This window comes from Ictalurus furcatus, chromosome 25 (assembly GCF_023375685.1).
Source record: "Ictalurus furcatus strain D&B chromosome 25, Billie_1.0, whole genome shotgun sequence".
NCBI classification, from domain to species: domain Eukaryota; kingdom Metazoa; phylum Chordata; class Actinopteri; order Siluriformes; family Ictaluridae; genus Ictalurus; species Ictalurus furcatus.
This window is the reverse complement of record NC_071279.1, coordinates 17,873,462-17,901,419: the sequence shown is the minus strand read 5'-3', so window position 1 is coordinate 17,901,419 and position 27,958 is coordinate 17,873,462. Positions and strand designations below refer to the sequence as shown.

At 44.3% G+C, this 27,958-nt stretch overlaps 1 protein-coding gene across 1 annotated transcript in view; it reads left to right on the top strand.

Moving 5' to 3' along the window:
• mthfd1l (methylenetetrahydrofolate dehydrogenase (NADP+ dependent) 1 like) overlaps positions 1-27,958 on the top strand; it is a 46,838-nt gene that overhangs the window by 9,196 nt on the left and 9,684 nt on the right. Inside the window, exons 8-26 of the mRNA XM_053613722.1 lie at positions 163-274; positions 571-641; positions 917-1,014; positions 1,407-1,580; positions 3,312-3,448; positions 3,551-3,597; positions 4,094-4,201; positions 5,126-5,200; positions 7,670-7,772; positions 10,396-10,472; positions 11,431-11,571; positions 11,693-11,761; positions 16,069-16,180; positions 20,963-21,102; positions 21,577-21,618; positions 23,693-23,793; positions 24,182-24,359; positions 27,395-27,502; positions 27,716-27,868. Of these exons, the coding sequence (XP_053469697.1) occupies positions 163-274; positions 571-641; positions 917-1,014; positions 1,407-1,580; positions 3,312-3,448; positions 3,551-3,597; positions 4,094-4,201; positions 5,126-5,200; positions 7,670-7,772; positions 10,396-10,472; positions 11,431-11,571; positions 11,693-11,761; positions 16,069-16,180; positions 20,963-21,102; positions 21,577-21,618; positions 23,693-23,793; positions 24,182-24,359; positions 27,395-27,502; positions 27,716-27,868 (2,046 nt within the window). The remainder of the gene's footprint in view (positions 1-162; positions 275-570; positions 642-916; positions 1,015-1,406; positions 1,581-3,311; positions 3,449-3,550; positions 3,598-4,093; positions 4,202-5,125; positions 5,201-7,669; positions 7,773-10,395; positions 10,473-11,430; positions 11,572-11,692; positions 11,762-16,068; positions 16,181-20,962; positions 21,103-21,576; positions 21,619-23,692; positions 23,794-24,181; positions 24,360-27,394; positions 27,503-27,715; positions 27,869-27,958) is intronic.

Genomic DNA, 27,958 nt, shown 5'->3' with positions numbered 1-27,958 from the left:
GATCATGGAAATTTCATCATTTTTTAAAAAAAAAAAAGAAAGAAAGAACTTTCAGGTGTACAAATGAGTAAGAAGGAGGTCTAGACCTGTTGGCAGGGTCTTCTACTGGTTTTTTCCCCACAGAGGATATTCAGACAGTTTTATTTCTTTATTGTTCCTCAGTTGAAGCAGGCTGACGTGGTTGTGGTGATGGGAGCCGAACACACCGCACTCCCAAACCTGTGCTGCAAACCCGGAGTAACTCCCATTAACTGTGGCCCTGCGTTAACACCAGGTGTGTGCTCTTCTCACGTTTTCTCACGCGTTTTTTTTTTTCTTTTTCTTTTTCCCCCCGTCATGCCCTTCTCATTCTGTCACACACTCTTCTCACTCTCTTGTTACACTCTTTTCTCTCTCGGCACAATTCCTACTTTTCTCGCTCTCTCCTCACTCTGGTTTCTCACACTCTTCTCATTTTTCTGCACACTCCTCTCATGCTCTCGTGTGTGTTTGTTTGTTTGTTTTTTCTTTATTGTATATTAAAACTAATCTTATAGTGCTTTTGTCTGCTCTGTCTCACATCGTTCTCAGCCCGTGAGAAGAAGCCGGAGGCTGAATCCTGGCCAGATGTTGGACGTATAAGTGCGGCTCTCAGGATGCAGGTCAGATGCCACCCGCTGGTTTGTGCTGGCATTACAGCTTCCAGAGAAATTTCCGGAGAAATGTCTATAGTGATGTTTTGATGTTGGCTTTTACAAGATGATGGAAAGAAGTCCTTATAGCAAAGCTTATACCCCCTGCACAATCAGCCAGCAGTCAGGACTACACCTATATGTCAAAACCATTAAATACAATAATACATGTCCATGCTCTTAACTGATTTGGGTTTGGCTTTAGTTTTTACAGTTGTTGTTTTTTTTTACGTTTTCTCTAACAGAACGTGGTGAGAAGCAGTAGGAGGTGGGTGGAAGGACGGCAGTATCGGCCGTGGACGCTCCGCCCCCTGAAGCTCCAGCCGCTGTCTCCCGTGCCCAAGTAGGAGTGCAGTAAAGCCCCTCAGCCTCCGCTCGTTCCCATGATCCTCTATTCATCTCACTGCCTCCTCTAATCCCTGTGTCGTAAATCATAGTTACACAATGTTCCTATAACAGCATGAGTGTTTTATATTCCTTGCTTGTTAAATGTAAAATTACCGATGTGAAGACTTAATGAATATTTAAATATGGTGAACGATAACAAGGTGAAAAATCAGTGGGAATCATTTTAATTTCCACGCGTACCTTCTTATTCTGCTTGCGATATTATATAACCAGACAAATACGGGAAAGAAGTGTGGATTTTTTGTGTGTGTGTGTTTTTTTGTTTGTTTGTTTTTTGTCATATGGCTCAGTAATCATGAATCTGTTTTGTGTTTGTTGTGTCCGCAGTGACATTGAGATCTCCCGGGCTCAGACTCCGAAGCCCATAGTGCAGCTGGCCGAGGAAATCGGCTTGTTGCCGGAAGAATTGGAGGCGTACGGCCGCTCCAAAGCCAAGGTTCGGCTCTCGGTACTCAAACGCCTGCAGCAGCAACCTAACGGCAAATACGTCCTCGTGGCAGGGTGAGGCTGCTCTATTTCTGATCTTCTTTCTGTTGTACTTTGATGCAATTCCTACTTTTTGGGTGTGTATTAAAGGTGCGATGGGCAATTCCTACTTTTTGGGTGTGTATTAAAGGTGCGATGGGCAATTCCTAATTTTTGGGTGTGTATTAAAGGTGCGATGGGCAATTCCTACTTTTTGGGTGTGTATTAAAGGTGCGATGGGCAATTCCTAATTTTTGGGTGTGTATTAAAGGTGCGATGGGCATTTCCTACTTTTTGGGTGTGTATTAAAGGTGCGATGGGCAATTCCTAATTTTTGGGTGTGTATTAAAGGTGCGATGGACAATTCCTACTTTTTGGGTGTGTATTAAAGGTGCGATGGACAATTCCTACTTTTTGGGTGTGTATTAAAGGTGCGATGGGCAATTCCTACTTTTTGGGTGTGTATTAAAGGTGCGATGGGCAATTCCTACTTTTTGGGTGTGTATTAAAGGTGCGATGGGCAATTCCTACTTTTTGGGTGTGTTTTAAAGGTGCGATGGGCAATTCCTACTTTTTGGGTGTGTATTAAAGGTGCGATGGGCAATTCCTACTTTCTTGGTTTAAATTAAAGGTGCAGTCTGCAGTTCCTCCTTTTTTTTTTTTTTTAAATGTATTTTAAAGGGACGATGGGTAATTCCTACCTTTTTTAAAAATCTATATTAAAGGTGGTCTGCAATTTCAGGTCAGAACACTGCGTGTAATATTTGACAAATATTCCTGGCAGATTCAATAAAATATCTACCCGGAGGAGAAGCTTCAGTTTCTCCTCTAGTGAGAATGTTCCAGAAGCAGCCATGCAAGCCCAAGCCATGACGCTACCTCCACCATGCTTCACAGAGGAGCGTGTATGTTTTGGATCATGAGCAGATCCTTTCTTTCTCCACACTTTGGCCTTTCCATCACTTTGGTAGAGGTTCATCTTGGTTCCTGAACTTTTGTGGATCATCTCAGTATTTCTTTGCAGATTCCAGTCTGATCTTCCTGACTCTCACTGCTGATGAGCGGTTTGTATCTTGTGGTATGACCGCTATATTTCTGCTCTCGAAGTCTTCTTCGAACGGTGGATTGTGACACCTTCACCCCTTTTCCTTATCCGACCCGTTCGGTGTCTGTTCCTCAGTACACCGGTGGTTTATTTCTTTTTCAGGACATTCCAAATTGTCGTATCGGCCACGCCCGAAGTTTCTGCGATGCCTCTCATTGACTTTCCCTTTTTTCTCAGCTCCAAAATGGCTCGCTTTTCTCCCATAGGCAGCTCTCTGATCTTCATGGTGGTTTATCCTTTTTAACAACAAATGCAGTCTTCACAGCTGAAACTAACGGCAGATATCAAGAGGAGATTAAAGAGTAGATCAGAGCTGTTCATTGTTTAAACGGTCAATCTGACAGGGCACACCCGGGCAACAAGAAACACCTGTCAGTCACGTTCCAATATTTTTGACTCTTGAACAGTGGGTGGGCTCAAACAAAATGTGCCAGGGTCGAAGTTGTTTAGCACATCTAGAAGTAAATATCATCTCGTATCCATCTTCAGATCTCAAACCCGCATGTCTTCAGTGTCGTGTATAGCAAAAACCAAAGAATTGGCCTTGCTGTTCCAGTACTTTCAGAGGGGACTGTATAATATAAACATTATTGTAGTGAAATAATTTGGCCTTTTCATGAGGAATGTGTCTAGATGTGTGTGTGTGTGTGTGTGTGTTGTAGCATCACGCCGACTCCCCTTGGTGAAGGGAAGAGCACAGTGACGATCGGTCTGGTCCAGGCTCTCTCTGCTCATCTCAAACTCAACTCCTTTGCCTGCCTCAGACAGCCGTCTCAGGGTCCTACGTTCGGAGTCAAAGGTGTGTGGGTGTGTGTGTGTGTGTGTGTGTGTGTGTTATGCTCCAGCTGTTTTTGTAATTATATCTCTGTATATTGATCCATGAGGTTAATTCTCTGTCTAGGTGGAGCAGCAGGTGGAGGATACGCTCAGGTCATCCCTATGGAGGAGGTGAGAAATCTCATGCGTGGAGTGTTTGAGAACTACACAGAGCTTCGTACGTATGTACATGAGCTCATGTATGCGGAAGAGGGCGGAGAGCGCTTTCCGATAGCCGGGTGCGTTCAGCGGTGTGAAAGGCTGGCTTCACGTGTCTCGAAGCAAGAACGCGTCAGCCTTCACCCTCACCGATTGGCAGCTGCCGTACGATAAGACTAAATTAAGGCGAAAATTCAGGGAGTCCCGAACAAATCTTTATTTAAAAAAAAACAAAAAAAAAAACTTTTATGTTAAGCCCCACCCACTTCAGGTTTAAAAACCCGAATACAGCTACGGATATTCATAGCAGCGAACAGATCCAGATGTTGCATCGTTATACGTCTAATATATTTGCGCTGTGGATCGATCAAGATTTCAACATTTTAAGGTTCAGTGAGTGTGTAAGAACAGAGGTCAGGACAGGAATGTACAGATTCAGCTAAATCCAGATGTGTTTCTCTGCCCTCAGTTTAATCTCCACTTGACCGGTGACATTCACGCCATAACGGCGGCGAATAACCTGGTGGCAGCAGCCGTGGATGCCCGAATCCTGCACGAAGCCACCCAGACTGATAAGGTACTCATGTAGCACGATGATATGATATGATATATGATGTGTGTGAAGATCTCTGAAAGGACACTTCAGATGTCCAAGTGATTGTTGAACCGTTTAGCACTTTTATTCAAAGAGACTGCAAATGAAATGTATACACGTTCAGCTTTCTCAGATTTAGGAGATCGGCTAAGACGCGTTCCGAAGTTTCTGATGGTTTTTTTTTTTTTAGCTTCCCAGTTTGGTGCTGAAGTAAAGTAACGGACGTCTATAGCTTCCAGTTTAGCACCGAGTAAACCCGCATTCCTTAAACGGCTGGATTCTGGAATCTGATTGGTCAGAAGGTGTTGGTTAATTCTCTAGAACAGCAGCACTGATAGTAGTACTTTGATGCTCTTATTTAACAAACCATGTGAGGAGATTATTTAACATTTATGGAAGGAGTCTCCAGTGTCAGCACCGAGTCCTCGTGACGTGCCTTGAAACGCGCAGAGTTCTTCGATGTGCTGACGTGATTTCCACTGAAACAGGAAGTCAGGGCGGGACATACGGAGTGGCTCCTCCCCCTTTTGAAATAGTCAATAATGTTCAGCTTACCTCGCAGCCCCCTGGGGCTAAACCGTACTCGACGGGATTTTTATAACGTCGGAGGCGGGACGCTTCAGATTCTCGAGAGCGTTTGATTGGGCAGGAAATCTGATGAGAAGCTGAAGTGCAGAATGATGTCATGGAAACTGTCGATCCGTATCGGTGGTAGAGAGAGTGTACATTTCGAACAATGTGAATTTTGTCGTTGTTTTGGAGCAGCACTAGCTTATAGAAAACTTTAAGGCGGACCTTTTCATACCTAACACCACAAAACCTCCATTTTGATTTCATGGGGACTTGAAAGTCCTGAACGAACACTTGAACCCGCAATCTCTCTCTCTCTCTCTCTCTCTCTCTCAGGCCCTGTATAACAGACTCGTGCCATCCGTTAATGGAGTGAGACGCTTCTCTGCCATCCAGCTGGGGCGACTCAGGGTGAGTCCAGACATTTCATTTTCACGATCCATACAGATAACCTAATCTCTGTGTTTTTTTTTTTCTTCTTTCCTTTCCCCCAATCTGTTCTCCTGCACTTTGCTCGTTTGTCCCTCTAACTTAACCCTTTATTTCTCAATTTTGGAACAATGGCCTGTTAGCGCTTGACAGTTTACTGTTGTGTAAACTCAAACAGCAGACATTCTCCAAGGCTTTAGTTTATCTTGAAAGAGCATACAGTAAGTGCAGTACTCTGCTCCTCCACTAGGAGTCCTAATAACCCAACTCTAAATAACCTGACTTTGTTATTTGCTTAATTTTCTTCCCCGCTTTACCTCGTGAAATATTGCGTCACGAAGCAGCTTGCCGGGAATTCGGATGTAGGTTTAGATCCCGGATGAGAAAGCCAGAGGTGTGAGAGCGGTCGAGGGAAAACTTTCTGGAAAACACAAGGAAGAAACGGCAAGACTCGGAAGGGAACGCGTCATCTCGATCGTTTATTTTCTGTATAATTTATCAATTCGGTGCAAATTGGTTATTCCTCGGACCAATCCTTTGTGAGCGTGTGGTCTATCCGTTCTTCAGTTCCCCACTCACAACTTTAGTTCCTCCCTGCAATTCGTTCCCGTTCACGGTTTGGAAGAAAAACGTATAAACAGGGTTTTCGTCTTATCCGATCACGTATAACCTTTCGTTAAACGCGTATATACGCATTAGGAAATAAAATAAAGCTTGGAAGGAAGTAACCGAGATCGTCGTTGCCTCTGGTACCCATGTGTACGTAGCTAGTAAAACTAGATTGCTTTGCTAATTAGCCAGTGAAGCTAGTCCAAACTGGAGTACGTCAACGTGTAAATCAAACCGCTTCTAACTAGATAGTTTTAGAAGCTGGACAGTGCACATCCATAAGTGTCTACAGTACCAGCCAACAATAGACAAAGCTTCACAAGTGTCCCAGGTTTTATGCCGTTTTTTTTAAGCATGAACGAGTATGTTCCAGCATTTTCCGTGACTTCCCAGGCCTGAATCAGTTCTTGCCTGAGGTAAATGATGACCCTAAATGTCCCAATGAACTCTGCTGATGAATCTGTAGCATTATTTGAAGACTCGGGCACTTTCACCTCAAACAGCAGACATTCTGCAAGGCTTTAGTTTATCTTGAGAGAGAGCACACAGTAAGTGCAGTTCTCTGCTCCTCCACTAGGAGTCCTAATAACCCAACTCTAAGACTCCAATCACGAGGGTTTGCTTCACACTGACGCTCTACATTTGCTTGTGTTCGGTTCACTTTGCACGTTGCCTTCCTCTCTTACTCTCCGTAAAGGTATTTAGCATCATGAGGTCGATGGCACAGACAAGAGGCTTAGGAAAATACACAAGAACACAGAGCTTATTTAGATTCGGCTGAGATTTGGCCAGTTCTCGGAAAGCGAGAGCCAGAGATCAAGAGCGAGAAATGAAATGTGGTCTGATTTCTCATAATACAACATGGGTGTGTGTTCTGAAGGTATTCTCCAGTAACGACATTTTAAAACAAAGCTAGATTTATGATATTGGTGCTTTAACCGAATCATCTCGTGGCGCTTTTAACCGGATCGTCTCGTGGCGCTTTAACCGGATCGTCTCGTGGCGCTTTTAACCGGATCGTCTTGTGGCGCTGTAACAGGACCGTTTCGTGGCGCTGTAACCGGACCGTCTCGTGACGCTTTTAACCGGACCATCTCGTGGCGCTGTAACAGGACCGTCTCGTGGCGCTGTAACCGGACCGTCTCGTGACGCTTTTAACCGGACTGTCTTGTGGCGCTTTTAACCGAATCGTCTCGTGGCGCTTTAACCGAATCATCTCGTGGTTCCTTAACCAACTCTTGAGTATCTTTTAATTGAATTATCTGACTGCTTTAAGTGAATCATCTCATGTTATTTCTGAACAGTATGAGAACTGTCCCAAAGAATTGAAGTTAGTACAGTTTCCCTCTTGAATAAATCTTGATCATCTGAGACATGTCTGGTGCCCAAAGTGTGATGTACATCTATGATCTATGATCTACAAGGCTGATGCAGCTAATCAAAGTCTATGTCACCCAAACATTCCAAAAAAAAAATTTCTGCCTCAGCATATAGGAGTGCGGCCATGTTGGACAACCCATGCACGCTTAGGCCCCGCCCCCTTCCAACGCTGTTTGTTTGATTGTACTCTTTGATGTTGTTTTTCTTTTCTACACTTTGTCTGTGTGCATGTGTGTGTGTGTGTGTGTGTGTATATATATATAAGTATAACGAAAAATGAGAATGGTATTGTTGCTATGTGACAGGAAGTATGTTTTCTTTCTCAATAAAAATATTTTTGGAAAAAAACAACCTGTAAATTTGATCTGAATCTGAACTATTTCATGATTGAAATGTTGCAGTATTAGACAAATATCTTTAAAAAATCCCTCTGTTTATTTCTCCTTTCTTCCTTCATCCCAGCATCTCGGAATCAACAAATCCGACCCCGGCACCCTCACACCTGAGGAGGTCCACGCCTTCGTCCGGCTCGACCTTGACCCCGCAAAGGTCACTTGGCAGCGAGGTAGGAACAGTCGCTCTTGTCTCAGACAGCGTCCACGAACAGCTTTGAAATTAAATCCTTGAAATGAAAAAACTAAGCACTGGCAGTTAGGAATAATAGATAGGAATAGGTTTTTCTTTTCTCCAGGATGAACTTCATGAATAAATTTCAAATTGAGCAGAATCCTTTTTTTTACTTTTTCACACCCTGTATACCAGGACCTTCACGGTAAATACAAACATGTGCATCCTCATGAAATATCGTTTGAATGGTACACTCCTGAGCGTCACCCAGTCGAGGTCTCCTGATAATCCCCCCAAATAAGTGACCCCGATATTAGATCTCTGATCTGGCCTCCTTGGAGTCTGAAGATGGCAGCTGGCGCGTCTTACACTCGCTGGTCCTGTATATATGGACATTGGAATGTTCTTTCGTCATCCTCTCGCTTTGTGCCCGAGTACCCGAGCAATAACCGACCCCTTCCCGTTCCCCGAGGGCCCCCCTTTGCGCATTGTAAAGAACTGAAGATTTCCAAGAAAGTGAACCTCAAATCCACCAGCTTTGCTCAGGAGAGCTTTGGAGAGCTGTGGGCTTGACCTGATTGATTCCAGCTCTAAGAGAACGGATTAATCCGGAAAATACGGCTCAGCGGCGTAGTATAGGTGATCGCCTCGCGTCAGAAATGTCCCTAAAGCCTCCAAATCCTGCTTTTACAAAACAATCGAGGAAGAAGTGCATGGAGAACTTTTTATTTTTCTTCCCTTCTAATGGTTGATGATGAACACGTGCAGAATCGCCACATCTGCTGGAGAAGTGGTGTATTTACGATCAACTACGCCCGCTTAGCGCTTACCGGATTTACGGTCTGCTTGGTTTAAGCTGCGGGACGCAGCTGGACCAGGCACCACCTGTTGTCTTTAGCGTATAATCACAGTGCTGCTGAATTCTCCATTCTGATTGGTCAGCCCTGACGGCAGTGCAGCTGCAAATCAGGTTTATTTTAATACGCTCTTTCGAACTATGATAAGTCCCACCATTCCACTAAAAAAAGAGCCAATCACCTTTTTGGTCAAGGCATTAATAGAAAAAGCGTGGCCTATCCGGTTCCTAAGGCCCGTTCACACCTATCTACTATCACGATAAAGATTTAAAAAGTTGTAAAAATCGCAGGGTCCACACCACAACTATAACGATAGCGGCACGGAGAAACGATATCGTAGGGATCGATATCGTTTTCAATCCGTTTCCTGTTTTATAGCTCACTCCCCATTCGAGCAGATAGTCTTGAGTGACTGAAAATAACAGCCTGAGGGGTTTTCCAAGATGGCCGCCAAGCGGACAGACTTGACTCGAAGCTTTTTGATACTGCCTTTCCACGCCATCGCTCAGAAGGGAGTCTTTCACAAGCGTGATTGAAATGCTACACCACCACATCTGTTTTAACGCCGCGCTTGGAATTCACGTGCCGTCTCTGAAATGTATCTAAGCTGTCTTTGGGCTTGTGTAGTGATGGTGTAGGTCATGAGTTCAAGTCCTAGTATCGCTAAACAGCTCGTTGTCGGGACATCTGCGCAAGACACTTAATGTTCGTCTGCACCGCTCGAGTGTAAGGCATTTTGTTGATGTTATCAGTAAAGATAGCATCGCTTTCAATCACTAACTCTCTGTTCGCACCAGCAATGATGCAGTGCAACAAAAACAGCCAGAGGTCGTTCATTTCCAGTGAATAACGACGATGCAGATACGAAGGAAGGCGCCGAGGCGGCCGTTCCTATGTGATTTGTAAGGTCGTTTATTGATTGTTGTTAAATGAATGCATCTCTCTCTCACACACACACACACACCACTTTAGTTTTTAATAAAATCTCATGACTCTACACAACGTAGTCCATACTATTGCTTCGGCACAGTGCTGAATCCCATCCCACTGAAGCATGGTGGTGGTAGCATCAGGTTTAGCGTTACCCGTGCCATCTTGGTCGCTTCTCTGACTAACGCCCTCCTTAGATATTTACCAGCTTTTGGTTTAAGGCCTCCTTAAGGTAGTCAGAGATGTGCCATATTCTTCTGGCATTCATTTATGAAAAGTAAGAGTGTTTTGTCTCTGCAGGACGTCCGTTTGAGATACTGAGGTCATGTGACACAGGTCAGCACCATTCAACTGATTGTGTGGCTTCTGATGGCGACTAATTGGGGTTGATCCCCCTAAATTGACAATTACCCCCCACCCCCACCCCCAACATACACACACTCGCTTCAATAATGAGTTATATTATTGTTATTAAACCTTTTAAGCACTCAGTCTGTTAGGTTTATAAGTGTAATAACATATTTATAACAACTGTAATCACTTGGGTAGTGGTTGAGTTCCACAATTGTAAAGTCTATTTTATTTAATTTTTTTTTTAAATGATGAAATCCTAGACCTCCATGTGGTTTGTGGACATGACTTTGAGAACCACCACTTTGTGCTAGATGACAGGAAACTTCCCAAAGTGACCACCAAATTGGACGTCTGAAGTTGCTTTTTTTCCCCCCCTCCCCCGACAATATCGTACAGTAGCTCTCCAGCGCTATGTTGACGTGTATTCTCGTTGAACTTTGTCAACGTTCCAAGCCCATTTTTCACATCTGGTTTCCGCAGTGGTGGACACCAACGATCGTTTCCTGAGGAAGGTCACGGTCGGCCAGGCGAGCACCGAGAGAGGACACAGCCGGCAGGTACGTGTTCGCGCCACGACTCCACCCTGTCCCTGCGAAACGTCTTGAATTCGGTGCGACGCGTACAGCAGGGTCACTCTCTCTCGCTCGGCCAGTTCTCGCTCTCTTGGCGGCGTGTCAGCGGCTGTCAGAAGTAATGGCTCCTACGCCAAATCCCACAAATAAACAGTGCACGCTTCAATGGGATCCAGCCTGAGTGAAAGCAAATGTTTAAAATGGAGGGGGGAGGGGAAGGGGCTGCAGTCTGCTTGCAAACACTTGTCTCTGGCCAAGCACATGCTTACATTTAGCAACTCTCCATTGAAGTCGCCTGAACCACCAACACACACACACACGCGCGCGTTTTGAGAGTGTATCTTTACGTTCCGTTACAATTTGGCAGAATCCGTGCGTTTAGAAATGACAGTCTCCTAATTTGGTAAGATGAAGATGTTTGAATCGAAACAACGTCTGTTTAACAGTCTTAAAAACAAACTAAAAAAAGATTAATACCTAGTCACAGTTAAACTTTGATAACGGTCACGTTCCCGGAGTCGTCGCCGTTAAGGTGGTCCGATCGCTTTACGAGTCTGATTGTTTATCCGAGGCGAGCTCGTTTACCGCATGCGATAAAGAGGACTGAACCTGGCAACCCGCTTGCGAACGTGCGTCTCGCGACTTCTCGGGGTTTTATCAATAAGGAATAAAACTCTTGCAGTCGTGCCGTTTTGGTAAAATAATCAACGGCATGATGAAGCGGAGTGACTGTTACCCCACCTGCATCTGATCAGACTTTTAATCAATCAATTAATTAATTAATTTGTCTGATTGTAGTCACTTTTAATGTCTGAGAAACAAGTCCGATCCTGTTCTCACTGACGTTATCGCAGGTATAATCAGTTGTTCCCTCATCAGCCTGTGTGTGTGTGTGTGTGTGTGTGTGTGTGTGTGTGTGCGTGCTTTTGTTTTTCTCTCTCAGACTCAGTTCGATATCGCGGTGGCGAGTGAGATCATGGCGATTCTGGCTCTGACTGACGGTCTGGCTGATATGAAGAGCCGTCTGGGCCGCATGGTGGTGGGCAGCAGCAGGAAAGGGCAGCCAGTAACAGCTGATGATCTCGTATGTGAAGGGGATTTTGTGTGTGTGTGTGTGTGTGTGTGTGTGTGTGTGTGTGTGTGTGTGATTTTTGTCTCATGTACAGTATATTTTGGCCGTTCTTCATCCTCGGTTTTTGCTGTAGGGTGTGACTGGAGCTCTGGCTGTGCTGATGAAAGATGCCATCAAACCCACCCTGATGCAGACGCTCGAGGTTTGACTTTCCTTTTCTGTCTCTGTCTTTACGTTCACACACACACACACACACACACACACACACACACACACACACACACACACACACACAGGGAACACTAGTATGACCCGTAAAGGTGCGGTTTTGAAAGAGAATGCAAAACCTGATAGTCTCATTGGCGCTGAAGTTATATGAGTGATGGGAATACAGAACACACACACACACACACACGCACACACACACAAGCGCGCACGCACGCACTTGGACACACATCTGGCTTTTGTCTTACAGCTGTGCGAGTGTGTCTCACCGTCCATATCGTACAGGAGGACTGGAAATTAACTTTGCAAAAAGAATTTGTCTGTAGTGACCCGAGCTGCTCTTTTAAACGCTGCGTTTGAAACGAATTATAAATCAAGCTCGAATTTTACGTCGGAGTTGATTACTTAGTTTGACGTTTCATCGGCTACGCACACACAAGGCCGACCCTCTGCTGGTCTCGGGTGTATTCGCTATCCACTATAGATGCTCACCGTATAGGTTATGACGTGGCGACGTGGTAAACCCCGCCCATAGAAAGGCGTGTCGAGGATAATTCCGGAAACTTCTATATGATAATAGATATTAGAAAGTTGAAGCGTGATGTGAAATGCGATGTGCGGATTGAAACGCTCGAGTGGTGTGCTGTTATAGGAAAGTAATCAACGCCGGGGTGGTGTGAAGGCGCGGGGTTACCTTCCATTACCGCCGATTTTATTTTCCTATAACGGCACGTCCCGAAGTGATTTCTTCATCGCGCGTGTTCAGGGACGTCCTCGTTTATAAAGCGCCGACACCGGAGACTCCTTCCGTAAATAATGTTAAACAAACACCTTCTTACAGAGAAGACCTTGTAATGAGCCGTCACTATAGAAACGAGAGCTGCGCTACCGTCAGAGCTGCTGTTATACAGTAGAAAACTAATCAACACCTTCTGGCCAATCAGAATCCAGAACTCAACAGCGCTGTGGTGTAAGTGAAATGTTTTGGGGGGGGGGGGGGGCGGGGGGTGTGTGTGTGTGTGTATTCAGAGAGGAAACCCTTCAGTCCAATCTTTCCTGAGTGGAATCATGTATCAGGATGAACCAGGCAGCAGAGGATCATGGGAATATTTTGTTTGCTTGGCGTGTTGGGGATTGGAGTGTATGTTATGGCACCCGTGTTTTCCGAGATGGATCCGTGTGTGTGTGTGATGGACAGAAAGGAAAAAGAGATTGTGTGTGTGTGTGTGTGTGTGTGTGTGTGTGTATGAGAGAGAGAGTGCTGAAAGATAAGTGTGAGGATGTGTGTACACTGTGGCTTTTTTTTTTTTTACCAGTGAACAGCGATAGCATCTGCTCGTCTCCGTCTTCCTGTTTTCTCTGACTGTGCGTTCTCGTCTTTTCTCCTCGCAGAGCAGAGGTGGCCTAACTTTATTTCCTGTTTAACATGCTGTTTTGTTGTCTTAACTTCCTGTACTCGCTTTTCCAGCTGGTCATTTTAATAGAAATCTTTGATCTTTATTTGTTTCGTTTGCTTGTTTGTTTGTTTGCTTCGCATGCCCGAAGATTTCACGTTCTTTAAGCAAAATTCTGAATTAAAATTGAAAAAGGACCCATGTGACCCCGCCGCCCAAAAGGGTACGTGAGAAAACGGCGTCCTTATGCTGAACTCCAAACGCTGCCAAAAGAAAGACAACGTTTTCCTGAATAAAATAAATAAATAACGTTTTATATGACAGCGTTAAGAACCACACACACTCCTCCACCATCAGGACAAAATTTGGATTCGATTTGTCCGTGAGTATACAGGCCCCGCCCCTCGTCGAATCTGCATTCGAAATATGCAGATTGTAAAACACCCCTAAACCTTCACACTTCACTCCTCACACGCCTGTGAATATTTCATTTGGGAAAACAACTGCCACAAAAATATTGCATTGGAATCCTTAGAATATTCTAGAACTGGGAACATACTTCAGCTCCACCCACCCACCCACCCATAACATAGAAATCGAGATTTTATGAATATGCAAATGTGAAACATCCCTCTTATATACATGCTATGCGTACACAAATCAGAAACACCCCCAAATCTGCACACCTCATCATGTCTTACCATATTTCGACTATATATATATATATATATGGATATGCAAATAGCAAATACCCTTAAATCTATTAGGAAGTCTGTGATCTTTTCTAGAATTAGAAACCCGCCCATGATCCACGCCCACAGAGCGAGAAAATCCTTTTTTTTTTGCTTGTTTGGTTTAAATATGCAACTGGGGAAACTCCGTCAGACCTATATGCCCCACCTGTAATCAAAATATTCTGGATTTCATAAATATACATATCGAAAATGCTATCAAGAGTACCTGCCCTGCACTATTTTCAAGAGAATCTGATTTTAATGGAAATTGAAGACTTCCACAATCCTACATGCCCCGCCCCTTGTCAAAACTGGATTTTTAAAAATGAATATGTAAATTTTAAAAAAGCCCGACTCCTACACGCCCCGCCCCTTGTCAAAACTGGATTTTTAAAATTAATATGTAAATTAAGAAAGCCGAATCCTACACGCCCCGCCCCTTGTCAAAACTGGATTTTTAAAATGAATATGTAAATTAAGAAAGCCGAATCCTACACGCCCCGCCCCTTGTCAAAACTGGATTTTTAAAATGAATATGTAAATTGGAAACGCCCAAATGCTACATGCCCCGCCCCTTGTCAAAACTGGATTTTTAAAAATGAATATGTAAATTTAAAAAGCCCGAATCCTACATGCCCCGCCCCTTGTCAAAACTGGATTTTTAAAATGAATATGTAAATTGGAAACGCCCGAATGCTACATGCCCCGCCCCTTGTCAAAACTGGATTTTTAAAAATGAATATGTAAATTTAAAAAGCCCGAATCCTACATGCCCCGCCCCTTGTCAAAACTGGATTTTTAAAAATGAATATGTAAATTAAGAAAGCAGAATCCTACATGCCCCGCCCCTTGTCAAAACTGGATTTTTAAAATGAATATGTAAATTGGAAACGCCCGAATGCTACATGCCCCGCCCCTTGTCAAAACTGGATTTTTAAAAATGAATATGTAAATTAAAAAAGCCCGAATCCTACATGCCCCGCCCCTTGTCAAAACTGGATTTTAAAAAATGAATATGTAAATTGGAAACGCCCGAATGCTACATGCCCCGCCCCTTGCCAAACCTGGAATTTTTTTTTAATGAACATGTAAATTGGAAAAGCCTGAATGCTACGTTCCCCTCCCCTTGTTGAAACTGGATTTTATTTAGAATTGTATAAATTGAAAAACACCGCCAGCCCTATATGCCCTGCCCCTTTCTTCTGGTAATCCGGTGTAACAACACAATATAAGCAATCTTCTTCAAAGTCCTGTATTTGCATATTTAAACCTGATTCGCTCTGATTTTTTAGGATGTAATAACCCTTACTTGCTTGTTCCTCGTCCAGCGACGATTTTTCCAGTAGAATTTTTGCCTCCCAGTTTCTTTTTTCTTTTTTAAAAATAAACCACAATGACACTTCTCTGCACTTTTTTAATTACCGGGGGGGGGGGGATGTTTATTAAATTCAAATGACGTACGCTTGTGTCTCCATCCTGGAACGACGAGAACTCCTCACCCCGATTTTCGGTCCCCTTCCTTAATTCGTGTGACTTCACCACCCGTCTGCTTGCTTTTCCATCCTCCTGTCCTCTCCTCGTCCTTCCTGTCCTCTCTGCACGCGCCGTGCTCTCGGTGACCTGCTGCTTTGTGGAAGTGAACTCTGAACCACAGGGCTCTTGGTTCAAATCCCAGATGTTCGGGCTGCGACTGGCTGATAGGATGGAATGAAGTTTTCCATGTTTTCAGGCTCTACATCTGGACGATTGAGCAACACGGATGCTCAAACAGTTAAAGGGTGAGGGGGGGGGAGTCCACTCTGAACAGCCTGTTATAATTAACACACGATCTTCAGCGGCGTCCAAGATTTCTTTTATAATGTAATTCTAAAAGTTTTATCGGTTAACGGTGTCCCCCGTTACCCACAGTGCCGTTCTACCAGCTGATGGTGGCGCAGTGGGATTTAGCCTTCACTTCGTCTCTAGTGATGCAGCGGCGCTTTAGTCCTTTAGTCTGTATATAGTCCTCTATACTCATAATAGATCAACTAGCCTCTGCACCACAATCCCTAAACGCGTCGCAGACCTTGAACTGTAAACATATTTATTGTGTCTCCGCGTGTGTTTTCGCCGTCGTGCCGGTCGAGCTCCGTGATGTGTTTTTTTTTGTGTTTCAGGGCACGCCGGTGTTCGTGCACGCCGGACCGTTCGCCAACATCGCCCACGGAAACTCGTCAGTGCTGGCGGACCAGCTGGCTCTCAAACTGGTCGGAGAGGACGGCTACGTGGGTGAGGGAAAGTTCACAACACTCGCGTGAACTCGGACACAGATGAAGCAAACACACAAAGGAAAGATAAAGATCTCAGTGCAGCCATGGCTGGGGAAAAAACAAACAAAATAATAATCATCATAATAATAATAACGTCCGAGCAAGTGAAAAACGGGAAAGTTAGCTAATATTTCTCATCAGGAATTTATTATAACCAACGTGACACCATGAAGCCTGTCTGTAGCCGTATTTACTCGAACGCGTCTTACTCTTCTGGTAGATGATTCTCGGTTTATCTCGGTATAATCGACCGTGCTCCGTGTATACACTCTCTAAACATGGACTCTTGGTTTGTAGTCGTCTATCAGACACCATCACGGTTCGGACTGAAGATTAACGGTGTCGTACTAGCCTAGACGATGGCGCGCTACCAGAGGCCAAATAAATCCGATTGTCCGAAATCCAAGATGGCCGTCCGTATAACAATCCAGCGTTCAGCTACGTGGTGAGGTTTTTATTGATTTATTTGTTTGTTTGTTTATTTTTGTTTATAGATGACAGTGCTGGTCATCTACGACATGGCTATAATATCGACATCGTGATTAATTATCGACGTCGCGATACACCTGTCTGAGATATCACAAGTACCGTTAACGTAAACAAATAAATAAAAAAAGCAATTACAATTTGATTTAAAAAAACAGATTTGGTGGTAGGACTTTTATTTTATGAATAATTAGAATTTCTTTTCTTTTATTTTTTTTAAAATCCTTTTCAGTTTAAAGAAATATATTTTTACATACATGACGGTACATTAATAAATAAATAAATAAACGTGCCGCCGCTGTTCTGCTGGCAAGTTGTTGGCGAAGCTTATGTACGTCACCACGCGTATATTGCGATCGTTTCTCGTAGACGTATCGCGGTTAAATTATTTATTCATATATTTATTCCTGTGCGAATGGCCGGCGGATGACGCGTTTGTTTTAGCCTCGTAGCTCCAGCGGAAACCTGCGGAAGGAAACTCCAGACGGCGAAATACGGTACGTCTCGGCCGATCGAGCGCGTTCGGAGTCAGTGGGCGAACGGTGCAAACTGAGCTGCTTTAGAGGTTTCCGGAGCGCAGGCGTTTCTCGCGCCGCGGGCTTTGACGGACAGCAGGAATGCGGGGACTTGAGTTCGGGTTTCGCAGAATAACAGTGAAGATGGAGATAAAGGAGCGCGTGTGCGTTACCCGACGCTCAGGTATGTTGTTTTTGAAGGCGGATTAGGAGGAGAGGAAAGTGTGAACAGCCGATTCTGACTTTACAGAGCAGCTTTAGAGAGAAGTCGGAGGGATTTGGAGTAACAGACACTCGGAGCGCTCTCGTTGCGTATTAGTGTTCCATTATTGGTGATGGGAAAATAATAATAATAATAATAATAATAATAATAATAAAAATAATGGGGGGGGGGTGTAATTTATTTTTATTTTTTTTAATCAATCACAATTTTTCCTTGATACATCAAATGCCAATCAGACTTTTACACAGACGTAATACATTGCAGTAATAAATATTGAAAAAAAATGGATTTAATGGGCTATATATTTGAATATTCATGAGCCTATACAAAAAAACAAAAAGAAAACCCTCCAAACAAGTCGTGGGTCGTTTTTTTAAATTTTTATTTACTCATAATATCGTCTTCCTCAGATCGAGACTCGCTCAATATTCAGATCGAGACCCGGGTAAACACTCGTAAACCGTCTGTAAATCATTCATGCTGAATCCCAAAAAGACGTTGTTACTCGCTCTGTATATTTACTACATCGGGTAATAACACCATGTCCGTCAGGCACAGAGCGACTCCAGTAACACTCACCGCAAATTCGCTTCGCTTTTATTTGTGTAGCGCTTTTAACACGGACTTTGTCCCAGATTAGCTTTGCAGAAATAACTACGTTCGGGATATTCATTATTAAACGTACACATTCGTCCTTAACGAGCAAGCGTTAGGGTTAGTGTGAGTGTGTGTGAGGGAGGGAGAGTGTGAGGGAGTGTGAGGGAGTGTGAGGGAGTGTGAGGGAGTGTGAGGGAGTGTGTGAGTGTGAGGGAGTGTGTGTGTGTGTGTGTGCGCGTGTACATCTGCGTTAAATATAGAACACTTTATTGTGCTTTGTTGTTGTTGTTGTTATTGTTGCCCTATTTTGAATATGTAAAACGAACAATTTCCGTAATAGTGCAACGTACGGTAATATTTTGGAGTTTTGTTTTTGTTTTTGTTTGGTATTGTTACCTTTGCGAGAGAACTAGAAGCTGTCTGAGGGGACGACGTGTTCTAGCTGCTGCTGTATGACGTCAGTAAGAAAGAACAGGAAGTCACTTGTTTCGTGGACGTTCTACGCCGTTAACTGCAGCCGTAAATGGATACTACTGCGTATTTATTTGTTTAAGAAATGAAAATAACAGCTGATTGCTCTTGTAGAGAGGGTTAAAGAGGTCCCGGACATGCCACGTTAGAGGAAAACGATGAAAACCTGTGGGTTAGAACGTTAACGTCATCTACGTCTTCCTCGTCTCCACGCTGATTATCTTCACTACGCCGACGGTGTTCATTCCCGTCCATCACAATGATAATAACAATGATAATAACAATGATAATAATAATAATAATGATGATGGATGGAGTGATATGATGTCATGTTTCAAACGCAGCAACTGTTCGGAAAATTTTAGTATTGAATACCGAGCAAAGCGACCTTTAATGCACATACATTTCCTAAACTTTATTATTTGTTGTTGTTGTTGTTGTTGTTGTTGTTGTTGTTGTTTTTGCTCTGAATAATAAATGCATAACTGATGGCGAACATTACGGTCAAATACGTATGCAAATATATTTCTGCTTTGGTTTACTCGCTAAGTATTATTCGAGTCCCTCAGAAAACTCAGAAAAAAGTGTACAGAGTGAGTAAAAAGAAAATTAATAGATAAATAAATGCATACAGGTGTTTGGGATTCAGTATAAACACACACACACACACACACACACACACACACACACACACACACACAAATGGTCGAGATGTACAGTCGAGCTTTCGATGGTGGTGTGAACGGAGAGCAAAGCGGGATGGCGTTTATAAACATCCTCTGGACTGTGCTGAGAGTACATTGGGGGAAGTTCCTGTAAAAGCGGCGTATTTTCTGCTTTGTTAACTGCGTGACTCGGCGCCGAGTCCTGCGGCGAGCCTCCATTTTGGACGACGTGATGCCGAAACAAGAGGACTTTCTCTTAAAACGTTTCGCTGGGGAGTTAGTGATTTTTGCTCTGTCACACACACACACACACACACACACACACACACACACAGAGCCAGCTGTTGTGGTCAAGGCCAAGAATTCAGCCCTCCTTTCTAGATAAGGAGAAGCTTTATAAGAGCGGGGTTTAGTCGCTCGGGGGTTTGTGTGTTTCATTTCATCATCGAACGTCTTAATAAACTGAGCGTAGATGAAGAATTTCTCCCTCTGTGCCTCTTTAACATACCAGCGCACACACTCGCGCGCACACACACACACACACACACACACACACACACACACACACACACACACACACACAGGTCTAGCCAAAATAAATGCTCCTATTTCTTGTCTGAGTTTTGATTTGATGTTAAACACTGGGGTATGTAGAACAGAGAGTAGACATAGTGTAAAGGGTTACTTCAGTTCAAAACATGTTACTAAACCTTGACCATTACACACACACATATACATACATACACACACACACACACACACACACACACACACACACTCAGGACCAAAGTATGCCAGAGCTCTTCTGTGGAAATAAAAACACGAGTTCCCGAATTCCTGCCCCTCTACTACATTCCCATCTCACTTCAGAGCCTGGGAAATAGTGCAGGAAACCCAAAGGGCACTGAGGGTGGTGGGTATGTGGAAATACCACACACACACACACACACACACACACACACACACACTCTCACTCACTCGCTCGCTCTTAATTGTTTTGCGGACTCTGGTTATGAGTGTAATCACATGGACCCAAGTTGCATTCACTGATGTGTAAACATTCAGGACTCATATAGTCCCGGAAGTAATGAGACAGTAATGTGCACACACACACACGCACACACACACACACACACGCGCATACACACACACACTAGGGGTAAATATATAAAGTTAAATTTATATCATGATATCATTTTTAAATGAAAACTTAGCACACTCAGTCCTCTTTTATTCCTTTATTCAAGATATTCAAGTCTCTGTCTTTGTCTCTGTGTCTCCCTCTTTCTCTCTGTCTCTCTCTGTCTCCCTCTTTCTCTCTGTCTCTCTGTGTCTCTCTCTGTCTTTCTCTCTGTGTCTGTCTCTGTCTCTCTGTGTCTCCCTCTTTCTCTCTGTCTCTCTCTGTGTCTCTCTGTCTTTCTCTCTGTGTCTGTCTCTGTCTCTCTGTGTCTCCCTCTTTCTCTCTGTCTCTCTCTGTGTCTCTCTGTCTCTCTCTGTGTCTCTCTGTCTTTCTCTCTGTCTGTCTCTGTGTCTCTCTGTCTTTCTCTGTGTGTCTCGCTCTTTCTCTCTGTCTGTGTCTCTTTGTGTCTCTGTCTCTCTTTGTGTCTCTCTTTGTGTCTCTGTCTCTCTCTGTCTGTCTCTCTCTGTGTCTCTCTGTTTGTCTGTCTCTGTCTCTCTCTGTGTCTCTCTCTGGGTCTCTCTCTTTTTCTCTGTCTCTCTCTGTCTATCTCTCTGTCTATCTCTCTGTCTCTCTCTCTGTCTCTCTCTCTGTCTCTCTCCCTCAGTGACGGAGGCAGGTTTCGGAGCAGACATCGGCATGGAGAAGTTCTTCAACATTAAGTGCCGTGCCTCCGGACTCACGCCTGACGCCGTGGTGTTGGTCGCCACCATCAGGGCTCTGAAGATGCACGGAGGAGGTCCGAATGTAAGACCGACAACCTCATTCACTCGCTCGCGTACTAAACTTTCAGCTAGCAGTCTAACGAGTCTCCACAAGGGGGCGCTCTTTTCGAATGAATTTTTGTTTTAATACTGTGTATCAGTTCAAAGCAAGGAAACTGTTCTGTTAAGCTTCGAAGGACCACTTGCAGAAGCTCACGTGGAGTAACCAAGGCTTCGGGTTTCAAAATTCCCACTCTGGTAAATAATAAACAAACATTCGCTGAGCGACATCATTGATTCGAATCCGCTGCGCACTTCCTGTTTGAATGAATTTTCGTTAGGCTCGAGTACTGTAGCTCTGTAGACTCGTTTGTAATGAGTCTGTGGAGAAATGTTTTCCTAATGCAAGTCATTATGTACAGCATATTCCTACACCAGTCCTGATCGTAGGCGTGGTCCAGATTTGTTCTCGGTAGCTAAAATGTCGTGGTTTTGTTTTGTTTTTTTCCCCCCACAGGTAACAGCAGGAGTGCCGCTCCCAAAAGAATACACCGAGGAGGTAAACACTTCATCGTGTCATACTTTGAATCCTGTGAGAATTTGAGGTATTTAGTCATCATGGTGGCGGTATTTATTTAGCACGTCCATGTCAGCGTGATGATCGCGTGATTAAAATCCGAGACGGCATCTGCTGACACGCTCGCAAGGACAGTCCTGTTGACGTCCATCAGAAAACACACTGATATACAGAGATCTTCTGCTCAAGATGTATTCATAAAACACGTTTAAAACGGCGTGCGTCAACCTAAGTGATGTATATCGAATAAAATTGTAGAAGAAATAGCGCCTCTTGCGTTAGGTGTGACGGCTGTCGATCCCGATCGCATGCCGGCGTGTAGAGGTTGGGTTTAAAGCCGGATTTGAATCCCGAAACGGAAGGAGGCGTGTCTAGTACTGGGGGAGGAAACCGGAGTACCCGGAGGAAACCCCCGTGGCACGGGGAGAACATGCTGTTCTCCACACACACAGAGCCACGACGGGAATCGAACCCCCGACCCTGGAGGCGTGAGGCGAACACGCTAACCACTACAGCTACTTTTTTATTGGAGGAACCGTTACAGGAACCTGAGGAGTTTTTAAAAGGAACTCTACTCAGTTTTGTTTTACTGGAGAAACCGGGCCTTTACTCCTGGTCTTCATGGACACTTTTCTACAGTTTCCACTGGAGGAATCTTTTTCAGGAACCAGTGAAACGTTTTTCAGGAACTCTCACCATGTTTCCATGGAGGAACTTTTTTGATTTTTTCCCCCCAGCAACTCTAGGCAGAGGTTCCCTGGAGAGAATCTTCAGGAACTTTAGCTATGTTTTTCCACCAGAGGACCCGGGGCTGATTTTTAGCTCCTGGACTGACTCTGCAGCAAATCTGTTAGTTCCTGCTTCAGGAACTGCTTGGTGCTGCTGACAAGGAACTATTGAGGTGGACACAGAAAGACGAGCCCTTTTCGTCGCCAGCAGGAGGTTCCTTGAGAATAATAAAGAATTGGCCCGAATCGTGTAAATGACTGTTTGACCCCCTCCAGACCTCCCTTGCGCTTGTCCTCCCTAACGTGGTTTGATGTGATTGAATTAACAGCGCAAATATAACCTGGTTTTGTTGAAGGTGGAGGCCGCAGCCCGGCGGGAGCTGTAACGGCCGAGAGATGCTGCGTCTGCTTTCTATCAGCCTCCCTAAAACAGCCTCAGCTGAGCAAATAACTTGAGCGCTTAAGCTAATTGTACGGTTCTTTAACAAGAAGCAGAAGGCACCATGCCGGGATCCTGGGCTCTGGAGGACCCCGTCTGGCTCTGTGCATCGAACGACACTCGAGCTGTTAAACAGAGCAGGAAGTTCCTCCCGGAAGGCCCCGTGGGAGGAGGAGGTGACCCTTTCCAAACACCAGCACAGGACATCTGTCCTTCACTGGACTCCTCTTTTGATGAAGGCGCTTGGTTAGAAGTGGACAGTGGGTGGTGGCGGCCCGGTGGTCACAAGACCCAGCTATGGGTTCTGTCCCCGACTGCCCCTTTAGCCTGAATTCGCTCCGGGGTGGGGCTGCACATGGTTCACGCAGAAGATCTAAAACCCCTTGACTCCTGGAGAACCTCATCGAGGAATTCCATCGGCGCGCTTGGTTCAGGACGTCATATGGAAGAAGATTAGTAGTTAATCCTGGTTCTGCTGTTATTCAAATCGCAGATCTGTCTCTCCTTCACTCCAGACGGAGGACGGTCTACTCCAAGAGTATTAACATCACCTTAAAACCGAGCATAAATGGGTTAAACTGGTGGTTCAGCCAAATAGAAAGAAAGAAAAACAACCGCCATTTCCTCCATTATTCCCAATATAGTTGATTACACTACAACTATTTGGGATCTGAATCGAGCTTTTTAACCCTTTAAACGATAGCATGTAAAAATAAAATAAAAATGTGCTGCTCTTGTTGAATCATATTTGATACATCATGCTATTTTGACATCATGCTATATTTATTTTAGTTTTACACTGGAGCTGCAAGATATTTCCTTATTTATTTATTTATTTATTTATTCATTCATTTATTTATTTTCGAAACGTCTGTCTTTTCTTGTTCAGAATCTAAAGTTGGTCTCGGAAGGCTGCAGCAATCTGAAGAAACAGATCCAGATCGCTCGTCTGTTTGGAGTCCCCGTGGTGGTGGCTCTCAACGCCTTTAAGTAAGGACCCTTAATCCTAACTGGGCGTTTTTTTATTAAGCAATACACGTAATAAAATATCCTGTCGTCTCACAGGATTTGGCGTGAACATGGTTAAATCCTCCAGTATTGCTTTATGAATGTGTTATGAAGGTCTACAAGGGGGCGCTCTGACCGCTTGAATTGTCACTGTTATTGATCGTTTTTGCCATGGTGAAGTTTTAACATCCTGTTTTATTATTATTAAAACGCTTTCAATAATTACTCATATAAATAAATTGTGGCTTAGGATGCCTTAAAATTAGTCTTCGGATGATTCGGTAGGATTGTGCTATCGTAGGAAAGTAATCGGCGTCCAACATATCGGAATCCAGAATCGCATCCTTACATCATTTTGTCGTTCTTGAAGGACCGACACGGCGGCCGAGATCGAGCTGGTGTGTCGTACGGCCGAGGCTTCAGGGGCGTCGGCGGCCGTGCCGTGTCATCACTGGGGGCGGGGCGGACGTGGCACCGTGGAGCTGGCGCACACCGTGAGGGAAGCAACAGCACAGAAGAGCGATTTCCACTTCCTGTACAGCCTTCAGGTGAAGCTACTGTGTGTTTTTTTTTGTTTGTTTTGTTTTGTTTTTTATTTCCTGTGTATTAATAGTTCTGGTCTAAAGATATCTGCTCTAACACAACATCAGCTGATCCGGTTTCACGGTCGCGCGAGAGAAAATGTCGAATATGTAGCACGCTGGCGCGACTTCAGTTGTGTGGTACGTGTTAAACGGTTATCGTCCCGTCGAGGAGGCGTGTGAAATCTCAGCACCGTCGGCGGGGCGTTTCGGCGGGGCGTATCCTAATCGCGTCCTTCTGAAAAACTTAAAGGGCAAATTCACCCGTATCAACTCCTTTCTAATCAATACGCGATGCTTTTACTTTTCTTTCATTAACACTTGGGTGAACGTTTTCCGACGTTACCCACAATGCCATTGTACCTGCTGATAGTGGTGCGGAGGGTTTTATCCGTGGCTTCATCTCTACCTTTAGTCGCTTTATTCGTGTAGCGCTCTCACGCTCACACCTCCATCATCTCGCCTCTGCATACAGCTGCAGGTTCAACTTTTCCTTTCACAAGCCACTTTTCCTACAAGTCACAATTCCGGGAGAAATGAGAGAAGGTCAGGAGTGTCTGGACGTGCATCATATCGAACACACGGTGGCTATTAAATCAACTGGATTTACAAGGATCAGGGAATTTATATTATATCTGCTTGTATAATCAGCTAGCTTTAATCGTTTTGTTTTTTTATTTTTTATTTTTAAACGTGTTTGTGCTGTAATGCGATTTAGCGCTCGCACTCAGATTGAAGTCTCGTGGTGTTCGGGAACGTCGGGGGGTTTTCCCGTTCCCGGTTTAAGCACCGAAGCTTGACCGCCGTCTCCGAACACGTCGCGTCCGCTCGATCGTCACTTTAACGGTTTTTAAATAAATAGCAGTTTAGCTGCTAAAAATGAACGTGTTTCGTTTGTTGCGTAAAAATCACACGTTAAAAGGTCATTCTGGAACATTCTGGTCACTCTGTAACAAGCTATTCATTACTAACCGTAATAATTACTACCACGTGCTAGCAAGCTAGCTCACAGCCGACTCTTGTAACGGTTTATTAAAACGATTAACCACGTTTGTGAGCATGCTAGCTAACATCATTGAACACCAGGCACACTGCTATTACATTATGTAGTTAAAACCCGGTAGCCGGAATTTGCTAGAACATGCTAATATTGACGTATTGTAACTTAAACAAGTGGACAGGTTTGCTAGCAAGTTAACAAACACGCTAACTGTTGTGTTGTGCAGCTAGATTCGATCGAACGTAAGGTAATACCTGGTGAACAATTATATCGTGTAATTATTGTCCAACCATGTTCGCTAGTGAGTTAGCATTTGTGCTAACAGTCGTGCTGTTTAACTAAAACAAGTAGCCAGGTTTTTAGAATGTTAGCTAACAGTAGGAACTGTATATGCTGTAATTAAAACCAGCAACTGGTGTCCTATAGGTTAGCATCAATGCTAACCAAGTTGTGTAAACAGGGTTTTTTTTTGTTTGTTTGTTTGTTTTTACAGTAAGCAAATTAGCTGCAAAGTTAGCTAAGACCCATTTATGTTGTGTAAATTAAACCATTAGCCAGGTTGGCTAGCGAGTTAGCCGCAACGCTAACTATTATATTAGTGTAAGTGAAACATGTTAGAAAGTTGTTTAACAGCAGGCACTGCCAATGAAAATCAGTAACCAGGGTAGTTAGCATCTTTGTTAAAGAGTTAGCGAACATGTTAACGATGTTATGTAACTAATACCGGTAGCCAGGTTCACTAGCAAGTTAGCAAACATGCTAAGTGTAATATTATGTAAATAAAAGCATTAGCCAGTTTGATTAGCGAGCTGTTAAACGAGCCGTACGGCAGACTCGCGTCCACCTGTCGGGTCAGGACGGAACCTCTGCGGCCGACTGTGAAACAGTCAGCTGGTTTCAGTTAGACTCCGGGGCTTGGGGAAGTCGTGACAGTGATTAAGAGATCTCATTAAACGCAGCGTTTCACGTCCGTCTGCTGCTCGTCCCCGCGAGCCGATTTACATTCCACACGCTGTACACGTCTGGCCTGAGGGAGCGCCGAGATACGAGCGGAGAAAGATGTGTGCTGTTGGAGAGATTAGATATTCTCAGCGCATGGAGTGTTTCTAATCAGAGATACATCCTTTATTTGTTTATTTATTTATTTATTTATTTATTTATCTGTGTATGAGACCGTGTTGTGTTTTTGATACGCGTCGATGCCGATCCTGATAACGAAGCGTGTTAATCGCTCAGGGGCGGGGCTTCACGGAACCTTTTATTTACCTCTGTTTTTGGTTTGTTTCTGTCACCGTGCTGCTAGTAATGAACTCCTGGCAGTCATTAACGGAGCGAGCGAGGAGAGCAGTGTCCTGACGGGAATGGCGTCATCACGACGTGCACTCGAACGCCACGGCGATGTTGTAATCACAACTCGGGGACTCGTATTTTTTTTTCGACGGGCCCCGGCTTTCAAAAGGAGGCGTGAACTTTTACTATTGTGTGTGTGTGTGTGTATACATATACATATATATTGTGTATATATACACAAGTGCTAATAAGTAAGCACAAGTAGTAGTAGCGTTTCAAGTCATTGTGTTTCGCCCCGAATGGCCTCCCGTGCACGTGTCTCAGTGCTCGCTGAAGTGAAGCGGCGTCTCTCGTCACGCGCAGTTCACTCCTCCACACTCGCAAATATTCCACGCTTGCTGGGAACGACGACGCTCGCTAATCTCGCTCTGTACTCTCCGTTATACATGTTGTTTACCAGGTGACCGCTATTGTAGGAAGAGGCGGTTCGCGGCCCGCTTTGCTCCGATCGGTGTCATTAATCCCGAAATCCAAATCCGGATCGGAATCATTCCGTTATCTGTTCCTTAGCACCGCGACGTGCGTTAGACTGGAGTTACATATCGGGTAGCATTGGATGTCGGTGTTTTTACAAGAATGAGCGAACGAGCATGATATCGGATACTGTTTCTAATAAACGCTTGTTTTGTTGTGTTTTTCTCCCCCCTCGCAGACCCCCATCGTGGAGAAAATCCGCACTATCGCGCAGAAGGTTTACGGCGCCGATGACATCGAGGTATCGTCTGAAGCACGAGCTAAAATCGAGTATTACACGCGACAGGTGAGATGAGTTCCAGAAAGTAATCGCGATTTCTTTAGAGAGTAAAGCGAAAACAAAAAAAAAAAATGTATATTTTATGAAAGGAACGCAGAAAAATGTTTTTATTTAAAAGTTACTTCGTAATTCCTATACACTCCGCGATGCTAATTCCTACTCCGATTCGGCGTCAGCGGTGTTCATTTCAGTAATGAAATCAATTGTGTTGTTTCACAGGGCTTTGACGCGCTACCCATCTGCATGGCCAAAACCCACCTGTCTCTCTCTCACATGCCAGAGAAAAAGGGCGTGCCCACCGGCTTCATCCTGCCAATCAGAGACGTCCGTGCCAGCGTAGGGGCGGGGTTTATTTATCCGCTGGTTGGAACAGTGAGTATCCGACTCTATAGCTGAGCAGTTGTTTATTTTTGTATATTTTTTTACAACTAGTTTGTTGTTACTTTACTTTCTTCATCGTGG